The 12,519-nt window shown below is 40.0% G+C and overlaps 1 protein-coding gene across 1 annotated transcript in view; it reads left to right on the top strand.

The window, feature by feature from the left end:
* Positions 1–12,519, top strand: part of GPATCH8 (G-patch domain containing 8) — a 152,112-nt gene that overhangs the window by 60,023 nt on the left and 79,570 nt on the right. Inside the window, 2 exon segments of the mRNA XM_029573615.1 lie at positions 869–943; positions 10,411–10,483. Coding sequence (XP_029429475.1) covers positions 869–943; positions 10,411–10,483 — 148 coding nt within the window.

The raw sequence follows: 12,519 nt of genomic DNA, 5'->3' as shown, positions 1-12,519 counted from the left end.
CACATTACATTACTGTTTGGATTGGGATGGCCAACACAGCAGTAGGTTTGGCCAGTCTGTCCTCAGGAACCTGTTTGAGATGTAGAACCCAACTCTCTCAACCTAGAGCCCATTGTTTTGGTTCAGGGTGTCGTCTCCTCTATTACCCTCAGCACCAGTGGTGTTGTGCCTGTTGGTCCCCGGATAGGTGTCTGTTGGTCCCCTTTTGTGTTGGAGCAACCTGTAGCTAGGGATTCACCCATGTGTGAGGACTACCATCTTGCTTCTCCTCTGAGAAATCAGTTGCTTACCTGTAACAGCTGTTCTCAAAGGACAGCAGGATGTTGGTCCTCACAAAATCTGCTCACCACACCGTGGCGTTGGGTTTCTATTTTTTTTTTTTAATAGTTTTATTATAATTTTAGGAGACTGAAGAGAGGGACAACTCATGGTATAGGGCATGCTCACTGTGCCTAGTCAAAGTTTGTTTTTTTCTAGAAACTTTGACATAAATTTTTCACATCGGGCTCCATCTGATGTCACCCATGTGTGAGAACTAACATCCTGCTGTTCTTGGAGAACACCTGTTACAGGTAAGCAGCTCTACTCTACTTGCTTTCCCCTTGCTGTCCTCATAGGGACTTTTATCTTTCTCTGGCTGTCTGCATGATGACAAGCTAGACCATGGTGACAAGTTGGCCCTGAGGCAGATTTAAAGCTAAGAGGGTCTATACAGAAGAACCTCAGAATTTAAGAAGTAGCATGGTTTGATTCACATCTTCAAGGAGGTGAACTTGGTCTTAATTGTTGTGGCTCACAAGTTCCAGAATTGTCAATGGAAAAGCTTTTTGTTTCTTTGTTCTTGACAAAATCTCTTCTTTCTTTGTAGGGTAACCACTTTGATCAATATGAAGATGGACATTTGGAGATTGAGCAGGCATCACTAGACAAGCCTATTGAATCGGTAAGAAATGGAGGTGTATTACTGGGCTGGCAGGAGGCTAGGCACTTAATATGAATGAGGCTAGCGATCTACACATCCATGGGGATAGTTTCAAGATATTTCTTGGATATAGTTCTGTATCAGAGTAAGGGGGAGGAGGGGGAGAGTTTATTATTTTTTTTTTTATTTGATTGGCTTTTAGAAACTGCTTTGAAATAATACATCATAAACCCTATTATTGAAACTTTATCCTTTTTATCAGCTAATGATACATTTGCTGACTATAAATATTTTCTAAAATATTTTTGTGACCTAGAGGGGCAAAGGAGTGAAAAATGTATTTTGATCCTTTTAATAAATAGTTGGTGTGCAGATTTCTTCTGGCTCTTATTGACTTTTCAACAAAAGTTTATAATGAATACAGCTGGTGCTGAAAGTCAATGGGGACAACTTGTTGGTTTTTTTTTTTGTTGTTGCTTTTTTTTAATTTGTTGATTCACAAACATTATGATAAGACAGCAGCATCAGAATAACTTTCCAGTTTATTTGCCCTGATTGGCAGAGAGTTCTGCTGTATGTGAAGGACAAAGACTGTTGGACAAAAAATGTGCACCACTCTTCCCCCGCCATCACCACCACCTTTTCATCACAGCAGACTACGTATGTGAACAGTTTCCTCTGAGTTTTCATCCTTCTTTCCTTAGAAAATGGGAAAAGCAGTTCCCTGTCAGCTGTATATCACAGTAGAACACAGCAAAAAAATTTAATGAGCGGACCAGGTCTGTTTTCCCAAAACACTGAATTTATTTTAGTTGAAGGCTTCTTTTTATGAAGAAGACTACAGGGGTGGTGCCCCGCTCTTTGTGTGTGTATGTGTATATATATATATATACTTCCTTGTCTCTGTGACAGTTTCTGTACAGTTTTCAAAGCATGCCACAGTATAACCCAAGTCCACGTTTTGCTGCAGTCTCTGTAGAGCAGCAATAAAACCCTGTAATGGGCAAACAGGAGGATGTTTAATTGCTTCAGACTTCTCAGGCTGCATTTTAATTTTTTCCTTAAAGATCTCTTGAAATAAAGTGGCAAGATTGTTTTTTTGTTTGTTTTAAGCCAAGAATTCCATTCTCTGGCATCAGACTCCTTTTAATTTCCAGCAAATGTTATTGCTGGTAACATTTGTAAAGGATCAATATACATTTCCATTCCTCCTTAGGTTGGTGTCGTGTGTGTTTGTGTGTGTTCGGATGTTTACAGAATTTTAAACAACTTGGGCTGTTCGGCATTTTTCTTTCACAGCAGTTGGCCCATATTAGCTAAGCAGCCCTGATCTGGTTTGTATTGCACGGTCTGCCTTTTTTTTTTTTTAATTTCTTCTCTAGGGTTTCCTTATATTTTTCCCCCTTATTTCTGTTCTTTTGGTTCAGTGAATACTGCATTTAGTCCTGTCATATTTTGCCGGCATGTTGCTAGACTTAGGCATGGCAGTAACTGGTTATGCATGGGATGATGCTGCAGAGAGGAAATACACTCCAGACAGGTGTTGGTGAATAGTCAAGCCTTGTGTTTATTGCTGGAATTAGAATTTGAAGTGGTACGCATGCATTCCTCCCCACTGCCCCCTCCCTCCCAGATTTAATAAGGTAGCTAGTTAGTCCTTTTTCCTAGGTGTGGCGACTTCATCTTAAATCTGTGGTACCTAGCATTTTCCATCAAACTAGTCACATTAGTAGTGAGCATCATCTCAGAATCACATTGACGTGTTTTTCATCTTTGAACGTCAGCATCCTGTAATCTTCTTTTGGCTATTACATTTTCTGAATGTGAAACAAGGAGATTCAGAATGATGGTTCAGAGAAAAAAAAAAAAGAGAGAAGACTGCGGGGTGGTGATGTGCTGTCCCATTCTTTTGTCCACCAGATGGGTTCCCTAAATGGGACAAAGATTTTCCTCCCCACTAATTCGGCAGGCCAGCATGATGGCTTAGTGCTAGAGCTGCTGTGCAGAAGTCTCTAGCTTTATTATCTAGGCAGGGATTGGTAATAGTAACAGTACTGCCTCTGCAGCATCCCAGACTCCAAGGGAGGTGGTGAGGGCAGATAGGAAGTCTCTGCTATCGCACAATGGTGTCATCTGGTGTCCAGACTTGGGAGTTCTAGAGGGAGCCATGGTTTGCCCTCAGCTAAAGACTGGCATTGGAGTGGCTGGGCTAGATAGGAAGGGATGAGAGTTGCTCCACAACAGGTGAAAATCCCCTAGTAAAAGCCAATGAAAGCTCATAGAGCTGTCGCCCAGTGGAGGCTGGTTCTACTTTGAACTGAAAATCCAAAGGAACAGGAGGAAACCTCTGGGCTAAAACAAAGCAAATAGATTTGTAAATCAAAACAAAGGACAAAACCATGTCACTATCTCTGAGTGACTACAGATTGCCAGAGAGAAATAACATGAAAACAGCGTTGCTACTCCCAAAGTGTGTGTGACTAATAACTTGATGTGAAACATGGGAAAAATTTGTTACTAAAGTCTCAATGCTGCTGATACAGACAAAATCTCAAAAGGCCCATAAACTGCTATTAAATGTGCTGATGTGGTCTATTTGCAGAGTAGCTCAGGAACATGATGGGAGTGTAGACACTGCTTTTGCTTTGTTAGCTCATGCCTTTAATTGTTCTCTGTGGGTAGTGACATTGTTTTGTCCTCTGTTTTTATTTGCAAATGGTAGAAAACAAGACTATATTAAATTTTGATGGAGCACCAATAATACACATCCAGAGAAAAATTCTCCAGCTTTGCACAAGTAACCAGCCCAATGGCTCTGTGGTACTGCTGCGCACTACCTTGAGAGGACCTGCGGTCAATTCCTGGGCTTGAAGCTTGCTCTCCGGATCTGTTAGGACTGGAGATGCTGTAGAGGCAGTGTTTACCATGTAGGGGCAGAAGGTATTCATAGTCATGCAGCAGTAATGCCTGGTAGTTGGACCAGGAGGCCATGATTATAGGGTTCCTGAATGAACCTCAATACCTGGCCCAATTGTTGCTGCAGTGACTGGACTAAGTAACTTGGGTGGAGTATAAAACAGGGGACTAAGCCCCGGAAGGCTCATGTCATCAGATTCCTAGCTCCAGTTTGAGCTGGAAACCCAAAGGTTTCCCCAAAAAGAAATGGCCATCTAGTTGGAGGTCATGTATTAGACTGAGTGGGTTTTATCAGAAAGGATTATTAAGGTAGAAAGAGAGAGAACATCTTAGAAGACACTCTCCTTTCAAAGGAGTTTAACCTATTATTTGGGCCTGAAAGAGGGATTAATGTTCCAAAAAAATGTCTGAAGGACATATTTCATCGAAATCCTGTATGTTACAGATGTTCCAATTGGTGAAGAATCTGAAGTTGATCACGCCAGACCTGGTGGGAGTGACAGGACAGACAGTGTAGTGGGTGCTGAGATCCCAGGGGAAGCTGACTAAACTGGGAATGCTTGTTAGCAAGGTTACACTTTGTCTGCTGAATTATGCTCCATCTCTGCAGCATTATCTGTTGGAGATGTGCTGAGTATTGTGCTGCAGCATGAAACTCTGAGGTGGCTGGAAACACACAGCTAAGCAGCTTTGAGAGTCCACAGATCACTGCAGTGTTTACAGATGGTGATAATTTATGAAGTACCTGAAAAGGGGGAAAATAAATCTGCAGCAGCTGGTAGCCATGGAAATCCTCTCTGGTACGGAGGTCTACATGTTCTTTACATTTCCAGAAATCTCCCATTTTGAGAAAAGAACTGGTTAGAAGGGAACATTAGCTACTGCTTTTGCCTACTGCTTTTTTTTTTTTTTTTTTTTTAAGAAAATATTCCACCACGTAAACTGAATAAGACAGCATCCCCCAGGGATCCCTGTTCTGGGCCTATTCTTAGTTTACTCTCACTGCCGAAATTTAGGCAGGTTGCCAAAATTGGCTCCTGTGGCCTCTGAAAGGAATGGTACAAGAACTCTCAAACCTTGCCCACCCCTCTTCTCCTTCCTGGCATGCATACAAAACAACCAAGCACAGTAGCACATCAAACATGCTGCACGAGACACTATTTTTGTGGCAAACCAAAGACAACTGCTTTAAAGGGATATCTGAACACTTAACAAAGCCCTCCATGAATAATGTTTATAATTGGTATTGGCTACAGAAAGCTAGTAGTTCTGCTCAGTAGAATGGTGTATTAATACATTTTTCTGGCTATATGTGCCACATTTCCAAGAATAAGATGAGTAGAGATTCAAGGCCACTCAAGCTTCATCTATTAGTTTTGATTTTGTGATAGTGAGTTAGCACCACACTAGAGCAGTGTTGCCTAACCCTTTCCTGGAGGCATACCTACCCAGTCAGGTTTTCAGGATTGCTAAAATGAATATGCATGAGATTGATGTGCATATACTGGGTCTCAATTAATATGCATGGAGAGGGGTGGGGAAACCCTGCACTAGAGTATTGCACAGTAAAAGACATCCTTCCTTAACTTTGATGTATAGAACTTCTCAATTCTTTATTGCAAAATACAGTCATTTGAATAGGTAATGTAGACCTGACTGTCCAGCTCTTCACTGTAGTCTTGTTTTGTCCTTATGTCTGACTAAGAACCATTCTCTCATACAGTACATCTGTTCACTTGCCTGAGCAAACAGTACAAGTCCATTGAGGTTTTTGGCTGCCAGTTGCTGCTCTTTGCAAATTACAACTATGCCTGCTCAGTGAGGGGGCTACACTAGCTGTGCAAGGTTGGCGATTGTCACTTTGGGTGTCTGTACAGATCTATGGACTCCTGCTTCCAAAATGTAATTTGATAAGGCCTGCTAATTGACATTTAGCAGTAGCCATATGTGGACAGCACTATTAATAATGGTGTGTCTCGGAGCTCAGTGGTGTAGCATTACTATTTGGCTTTTCTCTGCAGCCTTCATTGTGTGTCATCTTGAAGTGAGCAAATTTTTTGTTTTGGGAATCTTTGCAGCTTGTTTGCATGGGGTTGGGAATCGGTCACCCTGTAGCATCCGGCTCCTCTTTATTAAGTCATTCTGTACACAGTCGGCAAGGCTTACAAACCACTGGAGAGTCACTGGTTCCTGTGAATTTTAGAAACAGGTCACCGGGATGTAAACTAACTGTCACTGCGGAGGCAAATGACAGTAAGGTACCAGGTTCCAGTAGAGTAATATGATTCTCCCCCAGCTTCAGCATCAGACAATTCATTTTTCTTCTGTGTGCTTGGTGCAGCTAGTTTTGCTGAATGCACAGTTCTAGCAGCTGCTGCTGTAGGGAGCTCCCAACTGTGTCCTGGGTTTATAGGAGCAGTGTTTGCACAAGGCAGCAAGGGAGGAGTTTGCTTTGTAGAATGCTGTGCTCTGCCTAATGCAATTAGGAAGGGGATAGTTCAGAACAATTGCAAAATCAGGAGATGGCTTTTCCAAGGTTCAGATATTGCTAGCATGCACTGCTGAACTAAAGTGCACAGAACAAACTTAAAACTCTGACAAGCAAATGCAGACTTGGTTTTACTTTTGTTTTTTATCCCCTCTCTCTAACAAAACCTTCCATTTGCTTTAAAGAACAGAGATGTCTATTTCTTCCAAGGAGGTTAGGCAAAACAGGGAATAGAGAATAATGCACCACCATTCTACAGAGTTGCTGCTGCTTTGTAGTGGATATGTCTACTGAAATATTAAGAGACTGACAACTCAGCTATTGTGATCTTTAATTGCAGTCCAAAAGCATGCCCTTGATGTCAGTGTGTCCTTTTGGGTGGGGTTAAGTGACTCACAATTAGATTTGCCTTACAATTGTATTTTTAATAAAGTTGTCACAACTTAGAATTTATTTTGTATTACATTATACTAATACATCACTGTCTAGGGTCAGTGAAGTTTTAAATGCTTGAAATGCTTTCTGTTTTGGGTGGGGGATTGCTTGCTTTCTAAACCCACATTAAAATGTCATTTGACAGTATTGGGGCAAAATGCAGGCTTTTCCAGCTTTTATCAGTTCTTTAATTTTTTTCTTGGCGGGTATATGTTGAGCGAATATAACTTTATATGATGGGGAACCTGAGGCACTGGTGAGCAGTTAGTAATAAAATGTGCTTGAAAGCTCTATAGAACTCTTGAGTGGCTTTGTAAAAGTAGTGCTAATGTGTAAACCTCTTCCTCAACTTCTCCTTTTTTTATTTTTATTTTTTATTTTAAATATTTTCCTTAAAACATTTCTCCCTTCCCTTTCCACTTCCTCCTTTCCCCTCTTTTCCTCTTCTCGCTGTGTCAGTCACAACCCATCACTCTTGAAATCTCTCCACTGGTCTTGACTCGTGATTTTTTAGTTTTATGTTTTGATTCTTCTCTAATAAAAGACATTACTTGCAAGCAGTGAATTGAGAAAACAGAAATGGCAACAAGACCACTAGTGATTGGACAGTTTCTTACTTTGTGTTACATTTAACTGTTCTTTTGACAGCGCAGTTTTTAAAGCCAGGTTCGTATTGAAATGCTTTCACTCCACTTGCACTGCTTTTGGAACTTAGCCTACTGCTTCATCTGTCGTTTCATTCTGGTGCATTCATAATATGACATGGTCAGCATAATGGCTCAGCTCCCACTCAGCGCACACCCTGGGGCACCATCCTTGCCTGTTCTTTACAGTCCAACAGAACCATTCCCAATCATTTTGTGTCGTGGGTGAATCTGCCTGATGCAGTTTGGGTGAGGAGGGGAGCAGGCAGTGACACAGCTTTACTGTCTGGCAGACAGTCTAAAGTGTTGGTGGCTCCAGCTAATTCTAATTTCTAGAGGTAATAGTTCATTTTGAGCTGTAGCTGATAATCTTCAGAAGTTTAATAGACATGGAAATTGAGCCTTACCATTACATAGCTGTTGGGGGGTTTTTGGGGGTTTTTTTTAGCTTGTAGTTTCCTTCATGCATCAAGTAAACAGGGAATTTACCCTGTTCTTTGCTAGGCAGGATACCCCTGTGCCAAAAGGATTGTCTGGGACCAGGGTTATTAGGCTTTAACAGCCTATGACCATTTGTCTTTTTTTTTTTTTTAATGATGGTGATGGACTTAAAAGTTGTCTCAGATTACAGTTGAGCTGTCATGAATATTTCAAATTAACGGTACTGTTTGAGTGCTGTATTTCTTGCAATTTTAGAGCAGTTTATCCACATTTTCCATAAATTTTCTCTTTGGTTCGTAAGAGCCCAGTCAAATGTTCCCTCAAATTTTTAAGACTGCATGTGCAAAAAAATTTTTGTGCAACTTTTTACAAGCCCAAGTTCAAAGTTGGGCACTATGAGGCACTATAATGTAAATAATATTGGGATTTTTTGTGCAGGTACACATGTGCACAGCTTAAAGGGAACAGTGAACCCGATTGTGAATTATCTATATTACTTATGGTCTTCATGCCATCATTCAATTGAAATGAAGAGAGCATGCTGGTAGCTTGCTTTCTTTTTTTTTAATAGTATTATACACATCAACTTTCGATCCCTGTTTTTGAAGTTTGAAGTGTCCCTTGCCTCACACCCCCCTCCCCCCTGCTCCTTTCTAGGGCAGGAAACTGGCATATGTTGTCATAAGCTTGCACAAAGTGACAGGCACAGTCAGTTGAAGGTTCTGGCTTGGCATACTGTATTCTTGTCATCAGAACATTTAGTGAAATTATGTGCTTTTCTGGATGGGGGAGGGTTTGGGGGTGGAGTTAGCCAAATTTATATAACACACAAACTCTTAGAATTAATTACTACTTTGGCATCACTTTTAGAAAAGAGTTTACATTTTAAGAAAATACAAATGCAGCAGTTCTGACATAAGCCCATTGCAAAGACCATATTACATATCATAAATCAGCAAATTTTTATTTTTTTTTTTACATTTTAGATTATAAAAGGCTCTATTTTTCTGTCTAAAAACGTTTTAAAGGCTAAACAGGAAACTCCTAAACTACTGTTCAAAAAGTGGACCATACTCCCAACTAACCAAGAAAACATTTTGCTAGCATTATTTTCATCATCTGTCCACTATTTCAGTGCTTTTTATGGTCAATATTGAGTCCCTGGAAAGCTATGTAAAATGAAACTGTAATTTCCATTTCAAAAATCTTCTGAGGATTGTACTGGTCTACACTACCTATTTTGTGGGAGTTTCTTTAAATCTGGGGGCAAAACTTAGTGAGCCTGTCCTCTGGCCTTAAAGTGTGTGGGGGGAGGGGGGAGCTTTAATAAAAATGCATTTCTTTGCTGCTTTTCTCTGGTGTAAAGACAGATTCTGTTGGACCTGTCATATCTCAGAGGGCAGTGGTGAAAGTCGTGAACAATTCTTCCCGTTCTGATATTCAGAAAAGGCTAAATCTGTGTTGCATCCTTGGTAGTATATCGGTCAGTCAACAGTATAGTTAAGGGAAGAAGACATTTTTTTCTGCCTTTCCTGAGCTGCTGTTGGGGAAACATTGATCTACTCTTTCATTTAAATGGGGAAAAGCTGACATGAAATCACTGCTGCCCTTCCAACCAGTTTTATGCAGACATACCTTGAATAACCAGGAAGATGAGACAATATGCTGACTGGTCACCCCCCACCTCCCACATGCACTAATGGTTTCTTGCTGTTAACTGGTCGCTAGGCCTGTTTCATGCTAACATTGTTGCATTTTTGTTAGATTACATGTGAGATGCATCACCCAGTCTGTGCCTCAGCTCATTTCATTTCTTTTATTTATTTTTTTAAACTAATCTCACTGGTTTTTCTATTTTAATATTGGCTGCATGCTAGTTTTTATTTACAAATGCCCTTCCTCCCCTTTTCCTTCCCTCCCCCCTTCTTCCTCCCCCCCCCCCCCCCCCCTCGAAAAAAAATTAAAAACCCAATCATATCTAGCCTGGACTTTGCTGATTGTGTGTTGGTTTCTAGTGGTGGGGCAGTCTTCCACTTACACTTTATTCATACTAAGCCTGACACACAGACAAAATGACTCGACACAAATGGAGCTTCTTATACAATCTTCTTTAAAAAAAAAAAAAGGGGGTGCTTCCTAGGTGATGGATATGTTTGTATAAATTGCTTGATTTTTATGCTTTTTTTTGTCTGCATTTATTTATTGGTACACTTTTTTTTTTTTTTTTAATTTCACACTGTTTAATTTTACTTTGTTATGCACAGAAGTTGCCCAGTACACCATCAGAAAATAACCCTTCCCCCCTCACCCCTTTGCCCTCCACTGCTCGTCCCACAGTCCACAGAAATAGTCAGTGATTTTTGACATTTTGTCTAGTCTGTCCTTTTTAATTGGGGACAAAAATTATTCTTTTCCAGTAGTAGTATCTTTGTTTACTTTTTTTGTTTTATTTTTTGCATGCCTTCTATGTAGAAACTCTGTCATCACTTGAAAATGAACTGTGCGCAGGAAGGGAAGAATATGTTACTGGAATATTTTTGGTTTGTTTTTGTTCTATCTGTCAGGATAATATTGGACACCGCTTACTGCAGAAACATGGGTGGAAGCTGGGCCAGGGACTGGGGAAAACTCTCCAGGGTAAGTAGTGCAGAATTTTGTATTTTAGAAGCCAGTTTTATTATCTGACTTTTGTGTATATACTGTTACAAACATTTTGTGCATTTTTATAACAAACCCTCTGCCCCCAAACCCTCTGGAATGGATTTATTTTCCCATATTTATGATCATGTATGTTCTCTACTTAGGAAGTCATTTTAAATCTCAGAATCTGGATTTGCTGCTGGTGCTTCATTTAAAGCTGAGACAAAATTTCATATTTTTTTTTCACACGTGGTTTGCAGCTTTTTCAGCCAGCTTTGTTGAATGAAAGAGGCTGGTAGATAAAGCTGGGAACTTGCATATGTGAAAGAACAACACTACACGTCTGGCATTGTGATGCTGTTTAATGTTGGCAAGTGTTCTGTGTGTAACCAATACTGGTTATTCAGGAGAACAGCTTGACATAATCCCTTCTGAAGTATTTATATAATGCAACAAGTCTGTTTTGTTTTTGTTTTTTTGTTTTTTTTTTAATACTTGCTCCCACCCCACCTCTTGTTTTGGAAGATTTATTTCCAGATCTTGTATTATAAATGTGAATTGCTTGGGTCCCTCAGGACATTAGCATCCTTATGAGTAACAGTAAAAGGTAGTTGTATTGCAGATTGCCCACTACTGCAAATGAAATAGGAATCTTTAACAGTGGCTGACATTTTATGCAGTAGCCTCACTAAAACTTCAGCTGAGATAGTTGAACAAATAATACAATTTATTTTTTATCTATTTAAAGTATCTGTATTTTTTGTCCAAAACATCTTATAAATGCAATAATGCAGCCCAGAGTGCTTTAAAGGATTTCCATGAATTTCTTGGATGCTGAAGACAAGCACCTGAGCCACACGTTTAAATTCATTTACACACACACATTGCCATGTTATTGAACACTTGAATAATGCTACTAGTACGATTTGTAATGTGTATGTATATGTGCACCTGTATACACATGTGAACAGTTAGTGTATACAGAACAAGTCCCATGATGAGCTACCACAGCTTTTTGTTCTAGCTGCTAGGTTATACTGCCAGCTTCAGAAAACTAACATTTTGGCATATGAAAGAATGAATATTCCAGATTTGGAGAGACAGAATATTCTAAATGTGAATGCTTTGGGGGATTTGGATTCTTGCTTAGTTTGCTATGGGCACAAAACAGGGCATTTTGCAATTGCCCAGACCTCCTGGGATTATCATACGTAGTTAGCAGCAATAGACAAGAGGCTTGAGACTTGTGAGGAAATTAAATTACCCTTGCAGGGGTCATACAATTGTTATGTATGTTGATGTCTAAACTGTTTTTTTTCTTCTGTATGTTGAGACCCATGGCAGAAAGAATATTTATAATTGATTGCTTTTAATTATTATCCTGGGCCTTGATGAAAATGGCACTGAAGGGATTTATTTATTTATGCATTTTATATACCATTGTTCCAAAAGATCACAACAGTTTACAAAAGCGACTTTCATATTATAGGGTAACACAACATATAGAGCATGGAAAAACATTTGAGGTACATTATTTCTATTCCAGTAGTCTTGTCTTATAGAGATGTCAGATTGAACCCTGCAGGCTCCAGTTCTGCAAATAATTTACTGGCATGTGCCTAGGCCAAAGGGAATGTCCTGTGAAACTCTTTATCAATTGGAAGAAAAACTCAAAGTACCAGCATGATTACCATTTTGAAGCTGTAGTCCTCCAATAAAGACCCAGGATGCATGTTCTATAGTGTAAAAGAATTAGTTGTTGAATAACTATAAAGTTCTTCCATCAAGGGCCAGGCTCGGTGGCTCAGCAGCAGTGCTGTGTACTACCTGGCACAAGAGATCTGACTCAGGTCTTCTGCTCTGCAGGTCGGCTAGCACTGAGAATGCTGTGAAGGTAATGTTCAAAGCCTCTGGAAGAAGAGTCCTAGTCATTGTACAATAGCTACACACACATTTGCTGGATTTGGGGACCAGTAGTGTAGTGTTCATGAAGGAGCCATGATGCATGGGTCCCAGTCCAGGATTGTTGCAGA

This window comes from Rhinatrema bivittatum, chromosome 12 (genome assembly GCF_901001135.1).
Source record: "Rhinatrema bivittatum chromosome 12, aRhiBiv1.1, whole genome shotgun sequence".
NCBI lineage: Eukaryota > Metazoa > Chordata > Amphibia > Gymnophiona > Rhinatrematidae > Rhinatrema > Rhinatrema bivittatum.
The sequence above is the reverse complement of the archived record's forward strand: the minus strand, read 5'-3'. Positions and strand labels throughout refer to the sequence as shown.